The sequence below is a fragment of the Peromyscus maniculatus genome, chromosome 14 (assembly GCF_049852395.1).
Source record: "Peromyscus maniculatus bairdii isolate BWxNUB_F1_BW_parent chromosome 14, HU_Pman_BW_mat_3.1, whole genome shotgun sequence".
In the NCBI taxonomy this organism is placed as follows: Eukaryota; Metazoa; Chordata; class Mammalia; order Rodentia; family Cricetidae; genus Peromyscus; species Peromyscus maniculatus.
In genome coordinates, this window is record NC_134865.1 from 15,767,302 (window position 1) to 15,791,590 (window position 24,289).

The following is a 24,289-nucleotide window of genomic DNA, read 5'->3' on the forward strand; positions in this document are numbered from 1 at the left end:
GCAGAGTTCATTGCCAAATTTTAAACAAGATGAATTTTCAGTCGTTCGACAACATGAGGAATTTATCTGGCTACATGATTCCTTCGTTGAGAATGAAGACTATGCAGGTTACATTGTAAGTATTAGGTTTCCTTTTCTTGTTAAGATTTTTTTTCTTTTTTTAATGTGCATGCATCTAGATGTGAGTGTAGTTGCTCACACAGGCCAGAAGAGATGCTGTGGAGTTGGACTAACAGGACGTTTATGAACTGCTGCCTGGCATGGGTGCTAGGAACCAAACTAGGGTTCTGTGGAAGAGCACCCAACTGCTGCGCCATCTCTCCAGCTCTTACTTTAAATTATGTATGTATGGACCTGTGTGTGGGTATGTGCATGTTAGTACAGGTGCCTGTGGAGGCCAGAGGCAGCAGATGTCCCTGGAGTTGGAGTTACAGGTGGTTGTGAACCACCCAACAGTGTTAGGAACTGATCTGGCTCCTCTGCAAGAACTCTGTGTGTCTTTACTGATAATCATCTTTCTAGCCTGGGTTTTCATTTTCTAAGAACATTTTAGAAACCCATATGGTTTTGTTTAGCATTTTTAGTAACTGATGTGATTTGTAAAAATACCAATTGTGAGGCATTGGCCTACCACCTTTTTTTTTTTTTTTTTTTTAATTTTTAAATTTATTTATTGTATTTCATGTGCATTGGTATTTTGCCTGCATTGGAGCTACAGACAGTTGTAAGCTGCCATGTGGGTGCTGGCAATTGAACCCTGGTCCTCTGGAAGAGCAATCAGTGCTCTTAACCGCTGAGCCATCTCTCCATCCCCGGCCTACCACCTTTCATCCCGAGTTGTCTTGTCTTACTTTGAAAATGTTATACTTTTTTGCTTAACCTTGAATTCTTTTTGTTTATTCAAAATAGAGTCTAGCGTATTGTCTAGCCCTTTCATGGTCTGGAACTCACTGTTTAGTGTGTAGTCCAGGCTGACCTTGAACCTGCAGCAGTCTTGATTCTGCCCTCTCAAGTGCTAGGGTTACAAGCCCGAGCCCTTCTAAACATGGATAATTAGTATTGGAGTAGGTGATTAATTGAGGAATGTTACAAACTGTACTGGTTTGGGATGCTTGAGTGGACAGAAACTGGAGTTTAGAATGCTCCTTAAGATGTTGTAATCAGTAGTAAGTGGTTATTCTCAGCTGTTGAGCACAGCCAGAGTCCTGAAATTTATGATTTCCCTGGGGTCATCATGGCCTGACTGTGTCTTCATCTTGAGGCCAGCACCCCCTGAGTCATGTGTGTCCTTTCTGTAGCTCAGATTTTGGTGAATGACCAATAACGTAGTCGTCTTTTTGCATTCTAATTCTGACTTTCCCCACTTTCTAGGATTAAAGTTGCACACCACTACACCTGGCTAGAAGTGTCTTAAAATTTTTTTAATTTTTAATATTTTTGTTTGTTTGTTTGTTTTGTTTTTTCAAGACAGGTTTTCTCTGTCACTTTGGAGCCTGTCCTGGAACTCACTCTGTAGACAAGGCTGGCTTCAAACTCACAAAGATCCGCCTGCCTCTGCCTCTGCCTATGTCTACCAAATGCTGGGATTAAAGGCATGAGCCACCACCGCCTGACTTTTAGTACTTATTTTAATGTGTGTGTACCTATTTGTTTGTGGAGCATGTCCATGGGATTGCAGACATGTGCCACTGTGTCTGGCCTGTGCGTAGGACAGAAATTCAGGTCATCAGGCTTTGTGCTGTGGTGCTTTTACCCCTGGGCATCTCTCCTCTCCTTACGAACCATCCTAATGTCCATCCTAATGTCGTCGTCGCCCTCCACCCCCAACAAACGGTATTATGGGAGCTGGGCACTTGGAGGGGTGAGGCAAGAGGCTTTGCTGCGGCCTCGGCCACAAGCTGATAAAATAATGTTATACTCTGTTTCTTCATTGGTATGCAGGAACCCACAGATCTTAGTTTCTAAAACTAGTCAAGTTTTCTAATCACAATTTTGGTATTTCTGGTGCTCAATTCATTTGCTGTACTTTGGCATTATCCATTCACTGTTGTGTTTTGTTTAGTTTGAGGCAGGAGTTCACTTTGTAATTAAGGCTGTCCTCAAGTATTAGGTAGGCCAGGTTGGTCTCAAGTTAGCAGCCATGTACTTCCGCCTCCTGAGTACAGGGGCCACCGTCTTCAGATGGTGTGGTACAGTGCTGAAAACGTGAAGTAAGCTGGCAAAATGGCTTGCCAGGTACAACCGTGTCTGCCACCAGGCCCGAAGAGTTTGAGCCCTGCGTCCCACGTGATAGAAGGGGGAACCAAGGCCTGACCACTGCGCATGCTTGGGCGCCCGTGCCCGTGCCGGGGTGTGTGTGTGTGTGTGTGTGTGTGTGTGTGTGTGTGTGTGTGTGTGTGTGTATGTGTGTGTGTGCGCGCGCGTGCGTGTGTGCGCACACGCGCCTAAAAACAAATGTTAAAGAAAGAAAGAGGTCCTGAAAGAGAGTTTTTGGTTTTATTATAGATCCCACCAGCACCCCCGAGACCTGATTTTGATGCTTCCCGGGAAAAACTGCAGAAGCTTGGAGAAGGGGAAGGGTCGATGACAAAGGAGGAATTCACGAAGATGAAGCAGGAGCTGGAGGCGTACGTGACGGGTGCTGTCAGTCCTGTTAACTGCTTGTGTGGTGCCTGTGTGAGCTCCGACACCATTCCTTAACCGTTTCCCTGGAGTGACTGAAAACCCAGGCTAAGTCCTCAGAGCCAGTGTAAATAAACAAAGGGAAAAGTAGCCAGGTGGTGGTGGTAGTAGTAGTAGTAGTAGTGGTGCACACCTTTAATCCCAGCCTTTGGGAGGCGGAGGCAGGAGGATCTCGTGTAAGTTTGAAGCCAGCCTGGTCTATAGAGCAAGTTCCAGGACAGCCAAGACTGTTTCACAGAGAACCCTGTCTTGAAAAACAAACAAACAGAAAATAAAAGGAGGAAATATAGATCAGAGATACACTGTCAGCATTGCTGGGAATGGGATTGCTCAGCAGGTAGAGCACTGGAGTTGAGGCTGCGGATCCCACATAAGGTGGGATGGGAGAGCTGACTCCACACACACTTGCACGCGTGCACGCACAGGGACACACACACACACACACACACACACACACACACACACACACACACACACACACAGTTCAGAAAGGGGACAGAGTGACTGCAGGCCATGTGAGTAACAGAACACTGAGGACCTTGTCAGTGTTCTGAGAGTTGTCCGAGGCGTCGCTTCTCTCGTCACCTCGTTTCTCTTCTCCGGCCCTTCTCCTTTTGTGCACTTCCCTTACTCTTCTCTTTAGTTTTCAAGCATCTGTCCCCCGCTTTCAGAATTTCAGTGAGTTACTGGAAAGGTAAATGAGCAGACTAGGTTTTTGTCCAAGTGTAAAGGGACACTCTGTCAGTTCTGGTGCAGCGATCTCAGAGAAGACCGAGCTGGACGTTAGCAGAGCGCATGCCTGCTGAAGCCCTGGTTTTCAGGTGGCCCTGATGATGGTTCTTTGTGGCCTGGCTAGAGAGAGCCTTGGCTTGGTCCTCCTGCTACCTCCACCCTCTGCACTGAAGGATGACCCACGGAGATCAAACTCCTCCCAACACTGAGCCGCTGATGTGTGCTGTGTAAAACGTTCGCTTCTTGCATGAAGTCGAAGCAAGACTACCAGGCTCTTTCCTTGAGTGCCCCCCCCCCCACAGCTGTCCTGTGCTGCTGTATGGGAGTCATTGATAGTATACTTCAACACATTTCTTCATTATAAGGTCATAAATAGTTGCTCTGTGGTTGGTCTTTCTCACATACTTTGGTTACTATATGAAAATAATGATTAACAAGATTAGGTATTTTTTTGTGTTAGGTGTGTAAAGGTTATAATTATATAAAAATTGGGTTATGGTTGTATCAAATAATTTCTCTAGAGCTAAAAAACAAATACCCCAATAGTGACCCAACATCAAGTTTATAAGACTTGAGATATTAACATTTAGATACAATAAATACTAAAATAGCATGAGGCTTTTTCAGAAATGAACTTTATATTTTGTTTTTTTTTGTTTTGTTTTGTTTTTTGTTTTTTTCGAGACAGGGTTTCTCTGTGTAGCTTTGCGCCTTTCCTGGAACTCACTTTGGAGACCAGGCTGGCTCTGTCTCCCGAGTGCTGGGATTAAAGGTGTGTGCCACCACCGCCCGGCGAACTTTATATTTTTACTTAACAGTTCAGCTAAAAGCTTTGTTGATATGAATTATGCCTTTACCTTTCTGGTTTTTACATTTAGAATGTTTCAGAGAATAATTGTCGGGATGACTTCTAGTTGATGCCATTGTTCACTCAATTTTATGTTGTTTCTAGTGAATATCTGGCAATTTTCAAGAAGACGGTCGCAATGCATGAGGTGTTCCTGTGTCGTGTGGCAGCGCATCCTATTTTGAGAAAAGATTTAAATTTCCACGTCTTCTTGGAGTATAATCAAGATGTAAGTATCAGACCCCTGGTTTGCAGTGGTAGAAGTTGTTGTTGCTGTGCATTGTTTTCTCTGATGTCTGGAAGGGCGAGGAGATAGCACTGGCTTAGCATGAGCAGGGCCCTGGGTTTTTGTAACCTGTACCGAGAGTGTTATAATCGTAGAAAGGGCAGAGCCAGCTCACTGCTCCAAATGCTTTGATTTTTCAAGGCAGTCTAAAGTGTCACATTTTTAGTAGTGAAGCAAAGAACTTGGGTGGACCAGTTAAATTAAGCTATAAATTGAACTTTCATAATGCAAAAACCTGAAATAAACAACTTTGTTTTGTATTTCTCTGAGACAGAGGCCCAGGTGTCCCAGATTCCTCAAACTCTGTGCAGCCCTGGATGACACAGGACTTCTGAGCCTCCTGCCCCCACCTCATGAGTGCTGTGATTGTGGGCATGTGCCACTGTGCCCAGTGTTTATGTAGATTTATTTAGCCTCTGGGAACTGAGCTACATCCCCAGGCCAGAAACTTTTTTCTTTTTAAGTCTGTATTTCAGGCTACCTTCAAACTCTCAATACTCCCTCTTAGTACTTAAGATTACACCGGACTAGACTGAACTATAAACCGCCTGGCTTTCTTTTTAAACTTTTTCATACTCAGTCAACTCAGGGACTGTGATACGGCTCCAAGGGGAGAGACACCTGCATGAGTCCTGTTCCTATAACCTTTTCACGTGACCTTTCCCCTGACCACCCAACCCCAGCTGTCCAGGCCTGGGCCAGATTGTTTGATAATCAGGTATTTTGAAGTTTAGTGATATCAATGAATGTAAATCCAAATGCTTATTTTTGCAATGTAAGGACTTCCTTTTATAAATTCAGGGGTAGATAAGCTAATTATAATACTTGGTTTTAGTGGCTCTCATGTATTGTTTGTTTTTAAGTAAAGTATATAAATATTAAAAAATAAGGGGAGGCAGAGGCAGGCAGATCTCTTGAGTTCAAGGTCAGCTTGATTTACTACTGTCCTGAGCTTGTTCTAGGACAGCCAAGGCTACACAGAGAAACCCTATTTACAAAATACGAAACAAAACAAAAAAATTTAAAAGATACATTATATATCAATTATATATAGTACATTAATTATATAATATATACTTTTCTATATATTACAAATACTTATAAGACTAAATAATTATAAGCTGGAGAGGTGACTCATCAGTTAAAAAGCACTGGCTGCTCTTCCAGAGGACTTGGCTTCAATTCCCAGCACCCATATGGCAACTCATAACTGTCTGTAGCTCCACTTCCAGAGGATCCAACACCCTCACACAGACATACATGCAGGCAAAACACATGAAATAAAAATAAATATTTTTTTAAAGAAGTAAATAATTGAGCGGGGCATGGTGGCACATGCCTTTAATCCCAGCACTCAGGAGGCAGAGGCAAGTGGATCTCTTGTGAGTTTGAGGCAGCCTGGTCTACAGAGGGAGTTCTAAGACAGCCAGGGAAACTCAACAAACAAAAAAAGGTAAATAATTGTAAAAGAGATACAAGTCAGTTATAGGCACTCACTTAGCTTATGATGCCCTGGGTTCATGAGCTCCCGGGTCTTTTTTGGGGGTGAGGTGGGGTGGGGAAGGGCAGGGTCTCTCTATGTATAGCTGGTCTAGAACTCTATACATAGAGACTTGACCAGATTGTCTCCTCAGTGCTGGGATAAAGGGGTACACCATCATACCCAACTCCAGCATATTTTTTTTTTTTTAAGACAGGATTTCTCTGTGTAGCCCTGGCTATAGACCAGACAGGCTTCTAACTCACAGATCTTCCAGCCTCTGCCTCCCAGAGTGCTGAGCCTAAAAGTGTGCGCCATCAGGCCTGGCTGTAGTTTGTTGGACCCCAAAATTTAGGGTCTCAAGTGGGCGCCCCAAGAACCCAGACTCCAGTCCAGTTGATGCAATAGCAAGAGGTTTTTATTGAAGCTTCTATATAGAAGGGCAAACTCTGCTCCTAAGAGCAAGAGCCGCATCTTACTGCAGCCCCATGGGGGCTTTTAAAGGAAAAACCCACAAAAGCCATAAGATTACAATTCCCATACAATTTTGTTTCACAAGATCATGGTCTGATCACAGAGTGATCACAGGGGGTACAGTTACGTCAACAGGTACATTCTTCCTGAAACCTCAAGCGGGGAGTGGTCACAGTGGTCCTTCCTGGAACACCTGCAACTATCCCAGTCACAGTTGAGCACATCTCTTAACAGAGATCTTTTTACATTGTTATATGGTTGCAGGGGAGATTGAACAATGGCTAAGTCAGGTTGTCCTTGGAACTAGATTTTTAGTTTCTCACTTCCTGGTGCTTAAAGTTTCTATTTTCCTGAGGCTTGGGGGTGTAAGCCTGAAGGGCTAGGGTCTTTCAAGTTCAATTTTTATTTTTATTTTACTTTATTTTTTGAGATGGTTTCACTATGTAGCTCTTCAGTTCTGGAACCCATTATATAGACCAAGCTGGCCTCGAACTCACAGAGATCTTCTGCCTCTGCCTTCCAGTGCTAGGATTAAAGGTGTGTGCCACCACACCTGCCTCACTTCTGGGGTTTTTATTTGTCTTATTTTGGTTGTTTGCTATGTTTTTGGTTGTGAGCCTGCTAAGCCATCTCTTTAGGCCATTTTTTTTTTAAGATTTATTTATTTATTATGTATACAGTGTTCTGTTTGTATGTATGTCTGCACACCACAAGAGGGCACCAGATCTCATTACAGATGGTTGTGAGCCACCATATGGTTGCTGGGAATTGAACTTGGGTCCTCTGGAAGAGCAGTCTGTGCTCTTAACCTCTGAGCCATCTCTCCAGACCCTAGCCCCCTTTTTTATTTTTTTTTAAAAAACAACTATATTAGTTGATTTTGTTGTTGTTTTGGGGAGTGTTTCTCTGTGTAGCCCTGGCTATCCTAGAACTCACTCTGTAGGCCAGGCTGACCTTGAACTCAGAGATCTGCCTGCCTCTGCCTCCTGAGTGCTGGGATTAAAGGCTTGAACCACCATGACCTGGCTGTTTTGGTTTTTTGTTTGTCTGTTTTTGACATTATAATTTAATTACATTTCTCCCTTCCCTTTCTTCCCTCCAAGCCTTCCATATACCCCACTCCAGTCTCCTTCAAACTCATAGCCTCTTCTATCACTAATTGTTATTGCGTGTCTGTCTGCATTTGTATACACATACAGATTTGTAGATATAACCTGTTAATCCGTATCATGTTACTTGTAGTATGTCTCCAGGGCTGTCCTTTTGGCGCTGGACAGCACTTGGTGTGCTCTTGGCTGGGGAGGACTGCCTCTCCACTCCCAGCTTTCCTCAGTTGCTGTCTTAGTCAGGGTTCTATTGCTGCGAAGAGACACCATGGCCACAGCACCTCTTACAAAGGAGAACATTTAAATGGGGCTGGCTTACAGTTCAGAGGTTTATTCCATTATTGGCATGGTGAGAAGTATGGCAGTGTATAGGCAGACATGGTGCTGGAGAGGGAGCTGAGAGTTCTCCATCTGGAGCAGCAGGCAGCGGGAAGAAAGAGTGACACTGGGCCTGGCTTGAACTTCTGAAACCTCAGAGTCCACCCCCAGTGACACACTTCCTCCAGTAAGACCACACCTCCCAGTGCCACTCTCCAAGCATTCAAATAGATGAGCCTGTGGGGACCACCTCGAACTCTGCCTCTGCAGTGCTGGGATTAAAGGTGTGTGCCACCATGCCCAGCTCTGAATTAAATGCTTGGTTGCCACTTTAGTATATATACTCTGTCAGAGAAAGGAGAGAGAACTGTTTGCAACTGAATTATCAGATCATCTTGTGAAATTAAGTGGGTCCTTACCATCTGAGCCTTGGAGAGTGACCTTGAGCATTTGTATTTCTGCTGGTTTCCTCTTTCACTTTTAAAATGTAAAAGAAAAGGTTTCAGCCGGGCGGTGGTGGCGCACGCCTTTAATCCCAGCACTCGGGAGGCAGAGCCAGGCGGATCTCTGTGAGTTCGAGGCCAGCCTGGGCTACCAAGTGAGTTCCAGGAAAGGCGCAAAGCTACACAGAGAAACCCTGTCTCGAAAAACCAAAAAAAAAAAAAAAAGAAAAGAAAAGGTTTCAGGGTTTTCTGAGATCGTCTTGTGTAATCCAGGCTGTACTCAAACTTGCTTTGTTAGCTGATCATGACCTTGAATTCCTGTTTGCTCCCACGTACCAGGTGTGTGTTACCATGGTTGGCACTCTTGGAGATATACACAGCAATGGTCACTTTCAGTTTTAATCCCAGCACTCGGGAGGCAGAGGCAGGAGGATCTCTGTGAGTTCCAGGCCAGCCTGGTCTAGAGAGCGAGTTCCAGGCTCCAAAGTTGCACAGAGAAACCCTGTCTCAACCCCCACCCCCCAAATCCTATTTAAATGTCTTAAGAGTTAATAAGAGTTAAAGAGGTATTACTGTTTGTAGCTTCCAAAAATACTAACTTAAATTGTCTTTTTATTTTTTTCAGTTGAGTGTTCGAGGAAAAAATAAAAAAGAAAAGCTCGAGGATTTTTTTAAAAACATGGTTAAATCAGCCGATGGAGTGATTGTTTCAGGAGTAAAGGTAAAGTGTATACTTGAGCTGTGTTAGTTGAAAATACATACTTTTTGTTTTGTAGATTAGGTGAACTCAGAGAGAGGCACAGGCAGGGGCCTCAGATTCTAGGACTAAAGATGAGGGCCGAAGGGTGGGCTGCCTTTGAGCGCCTGGCCTTGCTTGCAAATGCTGGGGTAGCCCTGGGATTGGATCTAGTTAGATCTCAGCTGAGATGTTGCGAGTGTCTTTGGGTAAATGTATGATGTTGGGAAAAACTGTTTTTTTCATCTTCAAAATGAAGTAATATCACTTGGTTCGCGGGATTATGGGAAAAATGAAATGAAGTATGTGTGAAAAGAATTTTTTTTTTTTTTCATTTTTTGTTTGAGACAAGGTTTCTCTGTGTAACAGCTCTAGCTGTCCTGGAACTCGCTCTGTAGATCAGGCTGACCTCGAACTCACAGAGAGAGCTCCCTGCCTCTGCCTTCCAAGTGCTGGACTAAAGGTGTGCGCCACCACTGCCTGGTGGATGAAAATATGAATAGTAACTTTTTTCCTTAATGGTGCTTTTAAAATGGTATGAGAGTTTACTCAGCTGGTACCTTTCTTCGGTCAGTGTTACAATATCAGCAGCTGTTAAGAAAGGTGCATAGTGCTTCTGTTTCATTGTTACTGCTGCTCTGGATCTGCAGGAAAGCCTGTGTGTACTAGTTAACTTACACTCTGAGCTTGTGTGGACAGTCCAGGTGCCAGCCACTCTCCAGCGACAACGAACTCGGTCTTCTCTCTGTGGCTGCGCATGGATAGCTCACATTTCCGTAGCTAGTAAATGTAAACCACTATTGGGTGTGATTTTCATAATCGACGGACACTTTTAACATGGGTAATATATTCATTTGTAGATTTTGATTACAGCCTTCATTATAACCCTGCAAGTTAGCAGCATTTTTCCCCATCTGTGGTTAAGAAGACTGACACGTTTAAAGCGATGTGAAGTGGCACTTTTCTAGTGCAGACTTGCTGCGCAGTCTGTTGCTATAAAACCTAAATTATATCAGTAACACTTTCAAAGAACAGTTGCTAGAAAGCACTATTAGTGTTTTTGTTGTTGTTGTTTGGTTTTTCAAGACAGGGTTTCTCTGTGTAGCTTTGTGCCTGTCCTGGAACTCACTCTGTAGCACAGAGATCCACCTGCCTCTGCCTCCCGAGTGCTGGGATTAAAGGCGTGCCCCACCGCCGCCCATTGTTTTTTTTTTGTTGTTTTTTTAAACATAAGTCTAGCTTAATTTCAAGAAGAGATTGAGGGCTGGAGAAATGGTTCGTTCGGTGATTAAGATCACTGGCTGCTCTTCCAGAGACCCAGGTTTGAGCCTCAATATCCATGTGGTCAGTTTCAGGGGATCTCACGACCCTCTTCTGTCCTGTAGGCACTAGGTACACAGGTGGTGGGCAGACGTACATGCAAGCAAAACACCAATACATACAAAATTAAAATAAATACATGTTTAAAATTTTAAAAAAGATTGAAAATGGTGGTTACCTGTATCATTGCTCCCAAGAGTCTCATTTGGCTGAGTTCATCTGAGCAGCTGGTTAGGCTAGGTGGTCCCTGAAATGCATAATGGGCCGGGAAAATGGGTTTTTCGTTTGTAGATACGCAAGCATTTCTTGCTTTTCCTCAGAAGCATTTGCTGCCTCCTGGCAGCTGTGTCTGTAGCAGCAGAGCACAGGCCATGCCTGTTTCAGGTAAACACACAGGGCACTCGAGCCTGCAGCTGTAGACCACAGGCTTGTCTGCTGAAGTCGGACTGCTTGGGCGAGGTCAGTGTAAAGCCTGAGTGCTGGAAGGGAGTTGTACTCCTTTCCTGATGAAGTTTCTATAGTGATGTCAAGGTTTCATGTCACATAGAGCATGTGTGTGTGTGAACAGCTAGCTCTTCCCTCATCCTGCAGGACGTAGACGACTTCTTTGAGCATGAACGAACATTCCTTTTAGAATATCATAACCGAGTCAAGGACGCGTCTGCGAAATCGGACAGGATGACAAGATCTCACAAAAGTAAGACTTCTGTGATAAAACTGTTTTGAAGATTGTTTGTTTTGCTGGACATGGTGACAGGTCTTTAATCCCAGCACTCTGAAGGCAGGGGCAGGCAGATCCTCTGAGTTTGAGGCCAGCCTGGTCTACATAATGAGTTCCAGGACAGCCAGGGCTCTGGAGAGAGACCCTGTCTCGAAAAAACAACAAGAAAAGATTTGTTTTATGTGTATTTGTGTGCATGCCTCATCGTATGTGTGTGTGCACCATGGAGGCCAGAAAGAGGCATCAGATCCTCTGGAGCTAGTTATAGGTGGTTGTGAGCCACCTGATGGGGGTGCAGGGAATCAAACCCAGGTCCTCTACCAGAACAGCAGATGCTCTTAACCACTGAGGTGAGTTACTCTGTTATCCACTGAGTAACATCTCTCTGCCTGCCTTACATTTTAGTTGAGATAATTGTAAAGTTGACATGTTACTTACAGTTGATAAAAGTCTGAATTTAGAATAGTGGTTCTTAAATTCTGGTCTGTGACACTCAGGCCCCCACAAGTGTCTTCTTTGGAACCAAATGTATTCCAAGCTGACATCCCCAAGGTCCTAAGGGTGGTTCCATGTTGCACTATAGTCCTCCCTCATCAGGTGAGCTGCCTGTGGGTAAATCCTGAGAGTCGTGCTGAAGGGGAGTCTTTTGCCCTGTAGCATCTGAATAAAGGGGCTATCATTTGTGAGTGTCCCCTGTCTGTCAAGTCTGTTGATAATTTCTACCTGTCGGGCCTCCTCAGTGACTGGCAGCTTTGCTAGTGTCTATTACCAGGTTATTGTAGCAGTTTCCTGGTCAGTCACTCTGCCTTCTCTGTCTTTCCACTTTCAGACTGTAGATAGCAGATTTGGGGGGTGGAGGGGCGCTAAAATCCCTTTTGTCACCTTATGGCTTAAATAATTATTGATATCTGCTGGGTGGGGGTGGCGAACGCCTTTAATCCCAGCACTCGGAGGGAGAGCCAGGCGGGTCTCTGTAAATTTGAGGCCAGCCTGGTCTACAGAGCAAGATCCAGGACAGGCGCCAAAAACCACACAGAGAGAAACCCTGTCTCAGGAAAAAAAAAAAAAAAAAAAAAAAGTATTTATTGATATCTGTCCCACAGACCCAAACTCTTTTGGTTTGGAAGACCTTGACCTCCAACATGTTTGCAGTTTTTCTGTCTTCATCCACTCCCTTTGTTTCCAACAGTACCGAGTCCACCTGCTCTGAGTGCCGTTTTATGCCTGGGATCTTCTCTGCGCTGCTTCCTTTAGTCAGTCAGTGTGTGCACTCTTTGCTGGTGACGATTTTCTCATCCTACACGCTTCAGTTCACTCTCAGTTTCCATAGTCTTCTCCGACTCAGGCAGCATCGCATGCTTCTGAAGCGTTTTCACGTGTCTGGTGTGTCCACCGTATTGGTTACAGCTGCCTGTACCATTTCCTTTACTGGGTATCTCTTATTTTGTAGATAGGTAATCAGTAAATATTTTTAAATCAACAGTTAATATATTATTAAAACTTGATTTTTAATTCTTAAAACTTTCTCCATAGGTGCTGCTGATGATTACAATAGAATTGGGTCTTCATTATATGCTTTAGGAACTCAGGACTCTACAGATATATGCAAGTAAGAATTATAGTTAAAAACGTGAATATGAGGGAAGCAGCAAAGGAAACAGTGTTTGTAATTTATGTAGGCATTTTAGGATTTTTTTATTAACCCATTTATGAGAAACTGGATTTTTATTATAATAAAATGGTCGGTTTCTTTTTTGCCTTCTCATTCTCAAATTATTATTTTAAAATATAAAACATTTCAGGCTAGGCATGGTAGTGCATACCTTTAATCCCAGCACCTAGGAAGCAAAGGCAGGCAGATATCTGTGAGTTTGAGACTAGCCTCATCTACATAATTAGTTCTAGTTCAGCCATGGCTACATAGTGAGACCCTGACTATAAATAAATACTGAACATTCAACATATTTGCTATATATTTCATTGGAAGTCAAACAACTTTTTTTCATTTAACATAGTCTACACTGAGCTAAATACCCAGTACACCCCCCCACACACACAAATTGTCGCAAGTTCACATGTGGCCCTCACAGGCTTCAGACTTGCTATGTAGCCAAGAGGGACCTTGGTCTCTGGATTCTCCTGCCTCTGCTACCTGAATACTGGCTGCTGGGACTTACAGGATCGGGACATCATTCCTGGTGCTCCAGTTGAACATTAAAGTTTTTGTGTGTTGTGGTGTGTGTGTGTGTGTGTGTGTGTGTGTGTGTGTGTGTGTGTGTGTATCACAGCAGCTCATGGGACTGAAGCTGAAGCCAGTCTGGTATACATGACCCTTTGCCTCAAAAAGAAAACGAGGGCAGATGTGATACGCATCTGTCCCAGGACCTGGGAAGCTAAGGCAGAACAGTGTTGAGTTCGGCCAGCCTAGACTACACATTAAGGCCTTGTCTCATAAAACCAAAAGAGCAGGAAGAAAATTAATCTTGGAGCTGGAGAAATGGCTCGGTTTGGTTCCTGGCATGTGTGTATGTGACTTATAGCCTGTGTAACTGCAGTCCTAGGCGATCCAACACCCTCTCCTGCACATATATGACATACTCCCACAGCTACCTACACAGAAATTAATTTATATGTATATTTATGTCCACACATATGGAAAGAATACATATATTTATATATATATATATATATATATATATATATATATCTGTGTATGCTATCTACCCACATACATTTTTTTCACTTGTATGTATGTGTGTTTGTGTGAGTATATAACACCTGTATGCTAGTGTCCTGCAGGCCACAGACCATGTCAGATCCTCTGGAACAGGGTCTGTGTTCCAGACCCTTCCACTCCACCCTCTCTTGTTGAGATAAGGTCTTACTGTGTAACTCTTGCTGACCTCTTACCTCACAGAGGTCCACCTGCCTCTGCCTCCTGAGAGCTGGGGTTAAAGGGGTGCACCACCGGCCTGGCTGTTTGTTTATTTGGGGTGGGGCACACATGTAAGAGCATGAGTGTAGAGTCCAGAGAACAACTTGTGGGAGTCTGTTCTCTCCTTACACCATCTAGTTTCTGGGGAATCAAGATAGTAATATTCTGGGGATTTTAAATAAGCAGTTTATTGTAAGAGCAGGGAGGTTTTTATTAAACTGTTGACTCTTTAGTTAACAAGACCATTGGATACTTTATGTGATGAAAACAAGAATGTCTTGGGGCTTTTTGTTTGTTTTTGTTTTGTCTTGTTTTATTAATTTATTTATTTATTGGTTTTTCAAGACAGGGTTTTTCTGTGTACAGTTTGGGCTGTCTAGGAGCTCACTTTGCAGACCAGGCTGGCCTCAAACTCACTGAGATCCTTCTGCCTCTGCCTCCCAAGTGCTGTAATTAGAGGCGTGCGCCACCACTGCCTGGGAAGAATGTCCTTTATTAATATGGTTTGGGGATATTGTCTCTATACACTTAAAGTGAAAAATTAATCAAATGTTGCTTCTGATCAGAGTATTTTATTTTTCCCTTGAAGGTTTTTCCTCAAAGTTTCAGAACTGTTTGATAAAACAAGAGTAAGTATGAAGAGAGCCGCTGCACATATAATTACACTTGTATTAATGGTATTTTACTGTGCCCCTGAACAGTGACACACAGGAGTAAGTATGAAGAGAGCCGCTGCACATATAATCACACTTGTATCAATGCTATTTTACTGTGCCCCTGAACAGTGACACACAGGAGGTGCCTCCTCAAGTTCTCAGACTTCCACACGTCTCATGACCCAGACAAAATAAAATTAATGTAAAAAATACGTCAGCTGTGGTGAATCACCCCAATAACCTTAGCACTCAGAGAGCTGAAGCAGAGGATACTGGTTCCGAGACGAGACTGAGCATGACCCATCATCGCCCCCCCGACCCCCCAAAAAAATTTTTTTTTTAAATTAGGACCAGTGAGGTGGCTCAGTGGTTAAAGGCCCTGGCTGTCTTGACCTGAGTTCAATCCTTAGAACCCATGTGATGGAAAAAGAGAACCAACTTCTAAAGGCTGACCTCTGACCTTCAGCACCAGCACTGTGAGATGTGGTTCCATTTTACCACATTTTGCTTCTACTAAAATGAACTTGAACATTTGGGTTGCTCTGAGCTTACTCACACTTGATGTTTTTTACCTGTGTTTTAGCTACTCGGTAAGCATGCCTTTTAAGAAAAATAGGTGTTTTTTTTAATTTTTCAGAGCTGAGGACCGAACCCAGGGCCTTGGGCATGCTAGGCAAGCGTTCCACCACTCAGCTAAATCCCCAACCTGACAGTTTTAGCAGTAATTTCAGTTATTCATTTTTGAGTCGGGATCTATCTCAAGCTAGTTTTGGACTCTGTACAGCCGAGTTCTCCACCTCAAGTGCCTGGATTATAGGTGTGCATCACCATACCTGACCTGGTTTCAGATTACAGAAAAGAATATAAAGTAGTAGGAAAAGTTGTGTGCACATTGCCAAGGTTCCCTGAAACTGAACATTTCTGTGTGGTTTATAATTCTCTTATTCCAGATTTCCAAGTTCATCTGTGTTGTGTCTTTGTGTGCATCTCAGTTCTGTTTTTTAATACAGCCAGTACTAAAATGAAAAGGAAAAAAAGAAGGAAAAGACAGGCAGTGGTGGCACATGACTTTAATCCCAGCACTTGGGAGGCAGAGGCAGGCAGATCTCTTAAATTCAAGGCCAGCCTGGTCTACACAGCAAGTTTCAGTATAGCCAGGGCTACACAGAGAAACACTGTCTCAAATTATAGCCAGTAATAATGTTTTTCTCAGTGTGACCAAATAAGATCTCGCCATTCGACTTTTTGTGGTATAACAAGTTAGGAGACACATTAAGTTTCTTTTTTTTTTTTTTTTTTTTTTTTTTTTTTTTTTTTTTCTCGAGACAGGGTTTCTCTGTGTAGCTTTGCGCCTTTCCTGGGACTCACTTGGTAGCCCAGGCTGGCCTCGAACTCACAGAGATCCGCCTGGCTCTGCCTCCCGAGTGCTGGGATTAAAGGCGTGCGCCACCACCGCCCGGCCACATTAAGTTTCTTATTGTATTTAACTAATATAAAATATCTCTTAGGCCAAATGGGTTGGCACACAGGTTTAATCCTATCCAGGAATCTGAGGCGTTGACCATGAGATCAAGGCTAGCCAGGGCTACAGAGTAAGACATTTTCTCAAAAGCAACATTTACCCTTTGTCTTCATTTCTTTTTCTTTTTTGAAGTTTTGGTTTGGCTTTGGTTTTTGTTTCTTGAGACAGGGTTTCTCTGTGTAGCCCTGGCTGTCCTGGAACTCCATCTGTAGACCAGGCTGACCTTGAACTCACAGATCTGCCTGCCTCTGCCTCCTGAGTGCTGGAATTAAAGGTGTGCGCCACCACCTGGCAAGGAGTTCTTTTTAACTTTCCTTTCCATCTCATCTTAAATTCCTTCATCTGTTGGTGAGCACGTTTCAGTTGCCATTGCAGCAGATTCTGTAATAGTGAAGCCAAAAATGAGAGGAAAGCCAAGTTTCCAGATACAGAATTTTCCTATAAATTCATTAGTGTTATTTGATTTTCCTTTTCGTTTCTTGTTGGAATTTTGAAAGCCGCCCAGATAAAGCAGAGTGGGTTCTGTAGTTCTTCAGCATTTCTACATATTAAAAATGTTTTTATTTAGAGCAGAATGTAACAGGTGATTTAATGCCATTTCCCCTTTTCAGAAAATAGAGGCCCGAGTGTCTGCTGACGAGGACCTCAAGCTTTCTGACCTGCTAAAGTACTACTTACGGGAGTCTCAAGCAGCTAAGGTAACTGGCCCGATTTCTGAGGTTATTGGGTGGGAGGCTGTGCGGTTGATTATGGGCATATTGGTTTGCATTTTCAGGGTGTGTGTAGTGCTGTGTGATGGCTGGGATCCCAGCACTTGGTGGAGTAGGCAGGAGAAAGGAGGTGAGGCTAACTTGGGCTGTGTAGTGAGACCTTGTCTCAAAAACAAATAAATGTTATATGAAATTACCTTTCTCAGGGCCAGCATGATGTCACACACCTTCCTCTAATCCCAGCCCTGAGGAGGCAGGTGCATCTCTGAGTTCAAGGCCAGCTTGCTCTGCAGATTGAGTTCCAGGACAGCCAAGGTGACAGAGGGAAACCCTGTCTCAAAAAAAGGAAAAGGCCTAAATAAGATTTGTATACCTACTGGTTTCTCATTTGGTCTAAATAAGTCCTTATCTGAGGTCAGAACACTATTAAACACAAATACCTCATATTTTAAACCGATTCACACTTCCTGCTGTGTATAAAAGACTAAGGAATCAAACAGCAAAGACCAAGAAAACAAAATAAGACAAATAAATTAACACAGATGTAGAAAAAGCACCAAGAACACTCTAGTTTCCAAATCATTTACCGAACGAGCAGGGGCAGTGGTTTGTGGGGTTTGCCGGTATTAAGGATGTGCACCGTAGCTGGTGGGTGGCGGCGCTCCCCTTTAATCCCAGCCCTCCGGAGGCAGGGGCAGGCGGATCTCTGGTCTACAGAGCGAGTTTCAGGACAGCTTAGTATAAAATGTAGTTGAAATGGATAATTTTTTAGAACATGGCTTTAAATGTAAATCTAGCTGGTGCTCACTTCAGGAGCACATCTACTAAAATTGAAATATGCAGAGATTAGCCTAATGCAAATCCGTGAATCCTTCTTTTGAGGGGTGTTGAGGTAGAGTGGCAGAATCTCACTGTATTGCCCTGACTGGCCTCGAACTCACAGACATTTGTTTTCCTCTGCTCACCAATGCTTGGATTGAAGGCATGTACCACCACACCCAGCTCAGTATTTTTTAAGTCCATTTTGGAGATCAGCATTTACCTTTTAATAAATATTGTGGGATTTTAATGTTTTTGTTTTGTTTTCAAAAGAAGGAAGAAATCAGCTGGGTATGGTAGGTCTTGCCTTTAATCCCAGCACTGGGAAGGCAGAGGCAGGTGGATCTCTGAGTGCCAGGACAGTCTGGCTACAGAGTCAAAACACTGTCTCACAAAAAGAAAACAGGCAGCGGTGGGGTGGGGTGGGGTGTCAGTCAGGTCTGTTGTGGGGTATGCAGTGACCCTGGCCCTTGGGAAGTGGAAACTGAGGCTCTGGAGTTCAGAGTCACCTGCAGCCTTGTAATAAGTGTGAAGCCATCCTGACTACTTGAGAGCCTGTCCAGAGTGGGTAAGCACATGGAGGTGATAGTGAGCATGGGTTTTCTTATTCAACAGTGACTAGTGTCGAGAACTGGTTCGGATGATTATACAGCTCTGTGCACATAGTCCAAGCCCTGAGTTGGGTATTTTAAATGAGTGAGTTATGAAGTATGTGCATTCAGCTTCAATTAAGCTATTATTTATAAAACCAAACAAACATTTAGGGCCTGGTGTGTAATTAGTGGTGCACTAGGAGGCCCTGGTTCCCCCAGAACAAAGCATTTACAAGTTCCCTCTGTGTGAGTGTCCCTGCGGTGGTGGTGGTGTCTAACGCAGGAGGGTGCAGCGCACACTGAGTGTGCTTCTGTTTTGCAGGACCTCCTCTATAGAAGGTCCAGGTCGCTGGTGGACTATGAAAATGCCAATAAAGCCCTGGACAAGGCAAGAGCCAAAAACAAAGATGTTCTACAGGCAGAAACTTCCCAACAGTTGTGCTGTCAGAAGTTTGAGAAAATCTCTGAATCTGCAAAACAAGGTACTACTGCTAACACGCCTTTTAGTGCAAGGTGTGCGTTATGGTGGGGTCCTTCTAATTTTTATGTTTCTGTTTACAGAACTGATAGACTTTAAGACAAGAAGAGTTGCTGCATTCAGAAAAAATTTAGTGGAACTTGCAGAACTAGAACTAAAGCATGCAAAGGTAGTATCATTAAATATTGAAACATTTAAATTTTAAATTGAGTCAGTTATAAAATAGATGGTAATCCTTTGATCAACCTCCTACGGGAGATTGACACACTGTCCTTGATTTATTTGGATGTTTTACACTGTGTGTGTGTGTGTGTGTGTGTGTGTGTGTGTGTGTGTGTGTTCGTGTGTGCATGCGTGAGCGTGTGTGCTGCACACATGCGAGCGTACACTCAAAACACCTTTAGGGTTTTGCTTCTCCCCTTGTATAAATTTGCAGGTGGAACTCAGGGCCCATGCTCACACAGTAAAAGTGCTTTACGCGATTGGCCATCTCACTGGCCTCCTTTGGTTTGTGGTTTCAGTACTGTGGTTATGGGTGGGCTTCTTGCGTGCTGGCCAGCACTCTGCCCCTGAGCTCATTCTCATCCTGACAGGATGGGAATTAGGTTGTTCGTTTGCTGTGGTTGAGGCAGCTTCTCACTCTTGAGGCTGGGCTTAAGCTCATTAGGTAGACCAGGCTGGCCCTGGACTCAGTGATCTTCCTGCCTCAGCCTCTTCTTGGGAGGTTGTTCTGTGACCTCCAAACCACACACACCCATGCATACACACACAAAAGAATGTTAAAAAAAAAATAGTTATGGTGTTTGCCAGTTGTAGTAGTACATACCTGTAGGACACACTGAAGAGGTCACACGTTCAAAGCCAGCTTGGGCTACACCTTATAGGCTGGAGGGTTAAGATAGTTAAGATCACTTGCTGCTCTTGAGGACTGGAGTTTGGTTCCCAGTACCTGCATCAGGTACCTGCATCAGGTAGCTCATAACCATCCTAGGTCCGCACCCAGGAGATAGGACATTCTTTCTTGGCCTAAATAAGTTCTTGGGTGTATGTGGTGTTCACTCCCCTCAGCTGTAACCAGCACTCCTAGGGCACAGCTGTAACCAGCACTCCTAGGGCACAGCAGTAACCCGAGCACTCCTAGGGCACAGCTGTAACCAGCACTCCTCCTAGGGCACAGCTGTAACCAGCACTCCTAGGGCACAGCTGTAACCAGCACTCCTCCTAGGGCACAGCTGTAACCAGCACTCCTAGGGCACAGCTGTGACCCCAGCACTCCTAGCACAAGATGAAAGGCAGAGGCAGAACTGTAGATGTAACATGAATTGCTAAACAGTCTTATTAATAAAAAAAACCCAGAGCCAGTTATTGGAGTGAACAACAAAAGATCAGAGAAACAGAACAGCCACAACCAACCTCACCTCATCAACTCCTCAGCCAATCCTGTTTCCTCAGACTGGAAGCCTCTGAGTCCTCACCCCTGAGGGTCTCAGTTGAACTGCTGCTAAAAAGCCTCTTTCCTGGTCCTCACGCCTTATATGCCTTTTTGCTTCCTGCCGTCACTTCCTGGGATTAAGGATGTGTGTTACCCAATAAAGGCATGAGAGCTCAAGTGCTGGGATTAAAGGTGTGTGCCAGCACGCCTGGTCTATGTCTAATTTAGTGGCTGGCTCTGATCTTAGATCCCCAGATAAGTTTATTAGGGTGCACAGTATATTGGGCGACAAAATACATCACCACACAGAACTGTGCAGAAGCGTGTGGATCGTCCAGACTGCATGCAGCACAGCAGCAGGAAGAAGAAGGTAGAGCGTGAGGGCTGACTCCTACAAGTTATCCTCGACCTCTGCAAGAGGGGGGGATATGGCGGAAGAGTACTTACATCTTCCCCTCCCTCCCCTCCCCTCCCCTCTCCCCTTGCACACACACAGAGTAAATCACTTTTAAGTTAAAAAAGGTAGGAGAGACAAGACTCCTGCACATGTTTGTAATTGTACACATATACACACAATGCACAACAAAAAATTACTTTTTGGAATTTAAAAATGGAAAAGATGGCGATGGAGAGACGGCTTAGCAGTTAAGCACACTTACTGTGCTGGGTGTGGCGACCCATGCTAGAAATCCCGGAACTCTGGAGGCCAGAGCAGGTAGATCTTTGGGAGTTTGAGGCCAACCTGGCCTACAAAGCTAGTTCCAGGGCCAGGGATGTTACGGGGAAAGCCTGTCTCGAAACCCCCGCCCACCCAAAAGAGAGCTCTTACTGGTCTTGCACTTGGGTTCGGTTCCCAGTTCTGTCTAAATCCAGTTCTAGGAGATCTGATGTCCTTCCTGACATCCTCAAGTACAGGGCACACATGGTGCATGGACGACAGAGGCAGAGTACTCCTCCACAGAAAGTAAGAAAGTCTGTGTGTGTGTGTGTGTGTGTGTGTGTGTGTGTGTGTGTGTGTGTGTGTGTGTGTGTAAATCCTAATTCATTCATAGGCATCTAGAATGGATTTGCGTCTGTTTGTTTTGGGAGGGTTTCTTATGGATGTTCTGGTGCTGTAAGAGACAGCCTGACACAGCAACACTGTAGAGGAAAACAGTTCATTGGGATGCTCTATAGAGGGTGATTCAGTCCATTATCATCATGGTGGACACCATGGCTGCGGGCAGGCAGACGTGGTGCTGGAGAGGTAGCCGAGATTCTACATCTGCATCTGTAGACAACAGAGAGAGAACCACTGGGCCTAGCTTGGGCATTTCAAACCCCAAAGCCCACCCACAATGACACACTTCCTGCAAGTGTGTCAAGGCCACACCTCCTGAAGCCATTCCTAAGCATTCAAACATGAGTCCATGGGGCCGTTCTTATTCAAAGCACCACAGTTGGGTGTGGCAGAACTGAGAAGAGACTGGGTCTCTCTATGTAGTCCTGGCTGTCCTGGAACTCAGTAGATCCACCTGTGTCTGCCTCCCAAATGCTGGGATTAAAGGCGTGTGCCACCACACCTTTAGTCAGATCTCCTGTAAATTTTGAAGAAAGGTCAATTGTTCTACAAATGGCTAGATGCATGTGAATTTTGTAGAATACTTTTGTATGTAATGATAGCTTTTTTTTTTTTTTTTTTTGTCTTTGTTTTTGTTTTTCGAGACAGGGTTTCTCTGTGTAGCTTTGTGCCTTTCCTGGGACTCACTTGGTAGCCCAGGCTGGCCTCGAACTCACAGAGATCCACCTGGCTCTGCCTCCCGAGTGCTGGGATTAAAGATGTGCGCCACCACCGCGCGGCAGGGCTAGCATTTTTATTTAAAAAAGAAAAAAGAAAAAGAAAAAACTAGCATAGGGCTGGAAAGATGGCTCAAAGTCAGACTGTGTAAACCATGAATACTGGTCTAGGTGGAAATTTGGTGAACAGGCTGGCACTTTGTGTCTTTAACTATGATAGAAGTGTTTCTAGAATTCTGGCACCAGAATACCATTTCTGTCTTTTATCCTGTCTGTCTTGGTTGCTCGGTGATGCCTCTGAAGGCAGCGGGCACACCCATGGGGCCCAGACATACACGCAGCCAAAACACCCCTACACATCACAGACAGCAGAAAATATTTACAGACCACGACTCTCAAGCTGCTGGGACTAAAGAAATTGATGGTCGGTTTGTTCCTCCCTTCCAGGGCAACCTCCAGCTGCTGCAGAACTGCCTTGCCGTTTTAAATGGAGACACATAGGCCACACTCTGCCTTCTGTTGAAAAGGGCTGCCTTCAAATCTCGTTTGTTTTCTCCATGACTTCCGGCATCTAAGCTCCCTGGGAACAACCGATCATCTGGCATGGTGCATCGGCTCTTCTTCTGAGAGACAGTGAAGTGGCCGGGCTCACCGGCCGCAGGGCAGCGTCTGCCACCCCGCACTTGACCTTCCGAGAAGCCCAAAGTCCAACTTCCTCTTTTCTTTAAGTAGCCTGTCTTAACTGTGTTTATTTCGTGCGTAGCGATCTGATGGCTGGCGCCTTATTTACCTCTCGCTCACTTGTCCAGTTTTAACATTCTCAAGAGTCCACTGTCCACACAGATAACGGTTGCCTTTCTGGATTTTTTTTTTTCTAAGCATCCTGTGCCCTGCGTTCTTTCATGTTATCCGTGTAAACATCTTAATGAGACTTACTTTGAATTAATGAAACGTAAAGTTTTGGGTCAGTTGTGTGAGCTTTATCATTATGGTCGATCTCTGAAGAAAAGCTGATGTGTTCGTATGTTTGCCTTAAACTTGTGAACTAAACCAATATTGTAAACCGCCCAGCGATACCAGCGGCGTTTGGACTCCGTGCTCCTTGTATCGCTCTGGAATTTGGGGTAGCGATAATAAATCTACTCCAGCATTATGCTTTACAGTGCAGGTTTTCTGTTTTCCTCCCCTTCTTTCTTTTGAAAAGGCCGATTGAACCAAGTTCACCGACGCTTTACCGCAGAGCGACCTGGTCTTCTGGGTGCCCTCCACAGAAGGAGCAGCTGGGCAGAGGCAGACGTCTGCCTTTTCCGGAATGCAGGAGCATCGCACTTCTCTGGGCCCGTCCCTAGCTCAGCCAACCGCGTCCCTCCTAGTTACCATGGCAACCATGGCAGCGTATTGACTGGCACAGAGGAAAACCCTCTGCTAGAAGGAAGAGCTCTTGAGTTGGTGAGGGAAGTAGATTCCCCGGGACCAAAGTTTGTATGCGGATGGGGTGCCCCGCCCGGGCTCTCTGACGAGAGGACGAGATCCCCGTTGCCAGTGTAAAGTAGGTGGAATGGATTTCTCTGTCTTTTTCCAAGTCCTCTCCCATGTGGAAACCACGGGGATTCGGGCTGGTCTTGCCTGGAATGGGTTCCTAGTTTGTTTACAGTTTTCCAAGCCGTCCGGAAGACTCCCGGGGCCGCCTCGCAGGCGGTGGCCCTGACCCCGCCCAGCCTTTCCCAGTGCATGTTCTCTGGCTGGCCGGTGTGCTGGTCGCTGTCCTCTCCGACTGACACGTGTCCCCGTGCTGTTCAGAGTCGGTGTTCCTGGTGTCGGCCGAGAGATCCTTTCTGTCCTTCGTGTCTGTGACCTCCCGTGGTAGAAACGCCCACACGGGGTCCACCAGTGGGTGAGTGCAGGACCAGGAGCCCTCATTCAGGACCCGTCCGACCCTCACCAGCTGCTCTTGTGGCCTCAATCCGGTTTGGGCAAGATTCTCTTGACTTCTGCCTCAGTTCTCTGCTCTAAAGGACATGTTGACCTACCTCACAGGGGTGTTGTGAGGATTAATAAATGTTGGTACCATGCTTTGGAAACGTGAAGGTGCTGTGTAAATGCTGAGGGATGGATGGTTGAGGGCCAAATTGTACGATGGTTCTCTCCCCCAGGGGTTATTGTGTTTTTGATCAACGCGGTCTCTTGTGGGGAGGAAGTGGAGTAGAGTGCACCTTTAGCCTC

General features: G+C 44.8%; 1 protein-coding gene and 1 long non-coding RNA gene across 4 annotated transcripts in view; one reads left to right on the plus strand and one right to left on the minus strand.

The window, feature by feature from the left end:
• Window positions 1-23,219, plus strand: part of Snx6 (sorting nexin 6) — a 40,749-nt gene extending 17,530 nt beyond the window's left edge. For all 3 annotated transcript variants that reach the window (XM_076550663.1, XM_076550662.1, XM_015989271.3), the window contains 11 exons: window positions 5-115; window positions 2,506-2,627; window positions 4,367-4,490; window positions 8,994-9,089; window positions 11,016-11,121; window positions 12,679-12,754; window positions 14,670-14,709; window positions 16,870-16,956; window positions 18,703-18,862; window positions 18,942-19,027; window positions 22,514-23,219. In XM_076550663.1, coding sequence (XP_076406778.1) covers window positions 5-115; window positions 2,506-2,627; window positions 4,367-4,490; window positions 8,994-9,089; window positions 11,016-11,121; window positions 12,679-12,754; window positions 14,670-14,709; window positions 16,870-16,956; window positions 18,703-18,862; window positions 18,942-19,027; window positions 22,514-22,567 — 1,062 coding nt within the window. In that variant the 3' untranslated portion in view covers window positions 22,568-23,219. The remainder of the gene's footprint in view (window positions 1-4; window positions 116-2,505; window positions 2,628-4,366; window positions 4,491-8,993; window positions 9,090-11,015; window positions 11,122-12,678; window positions 12,755-14,669; window positions 14,710-16,869; window positions 16,957-18,702; window positions 18,863-18,941; window positions 19,028-22,513) is intronic.
• Window positions 21,363-22,572, minus strand: LOC121822331 (uncharacterized). The gene is made up of 2 exons (XR_013044295.1): window positions 22,454-22,572; window positions 21,363-21,560 (listed from the first exon to the last, which is right to left on the minus strand). It is a non-coding gene; the product is annotated as an uncharacterized LOC121822331 (long non-coding RNA).
• Window positions 23,220-24,289: the final 1,070 nt, after the last annotated feature.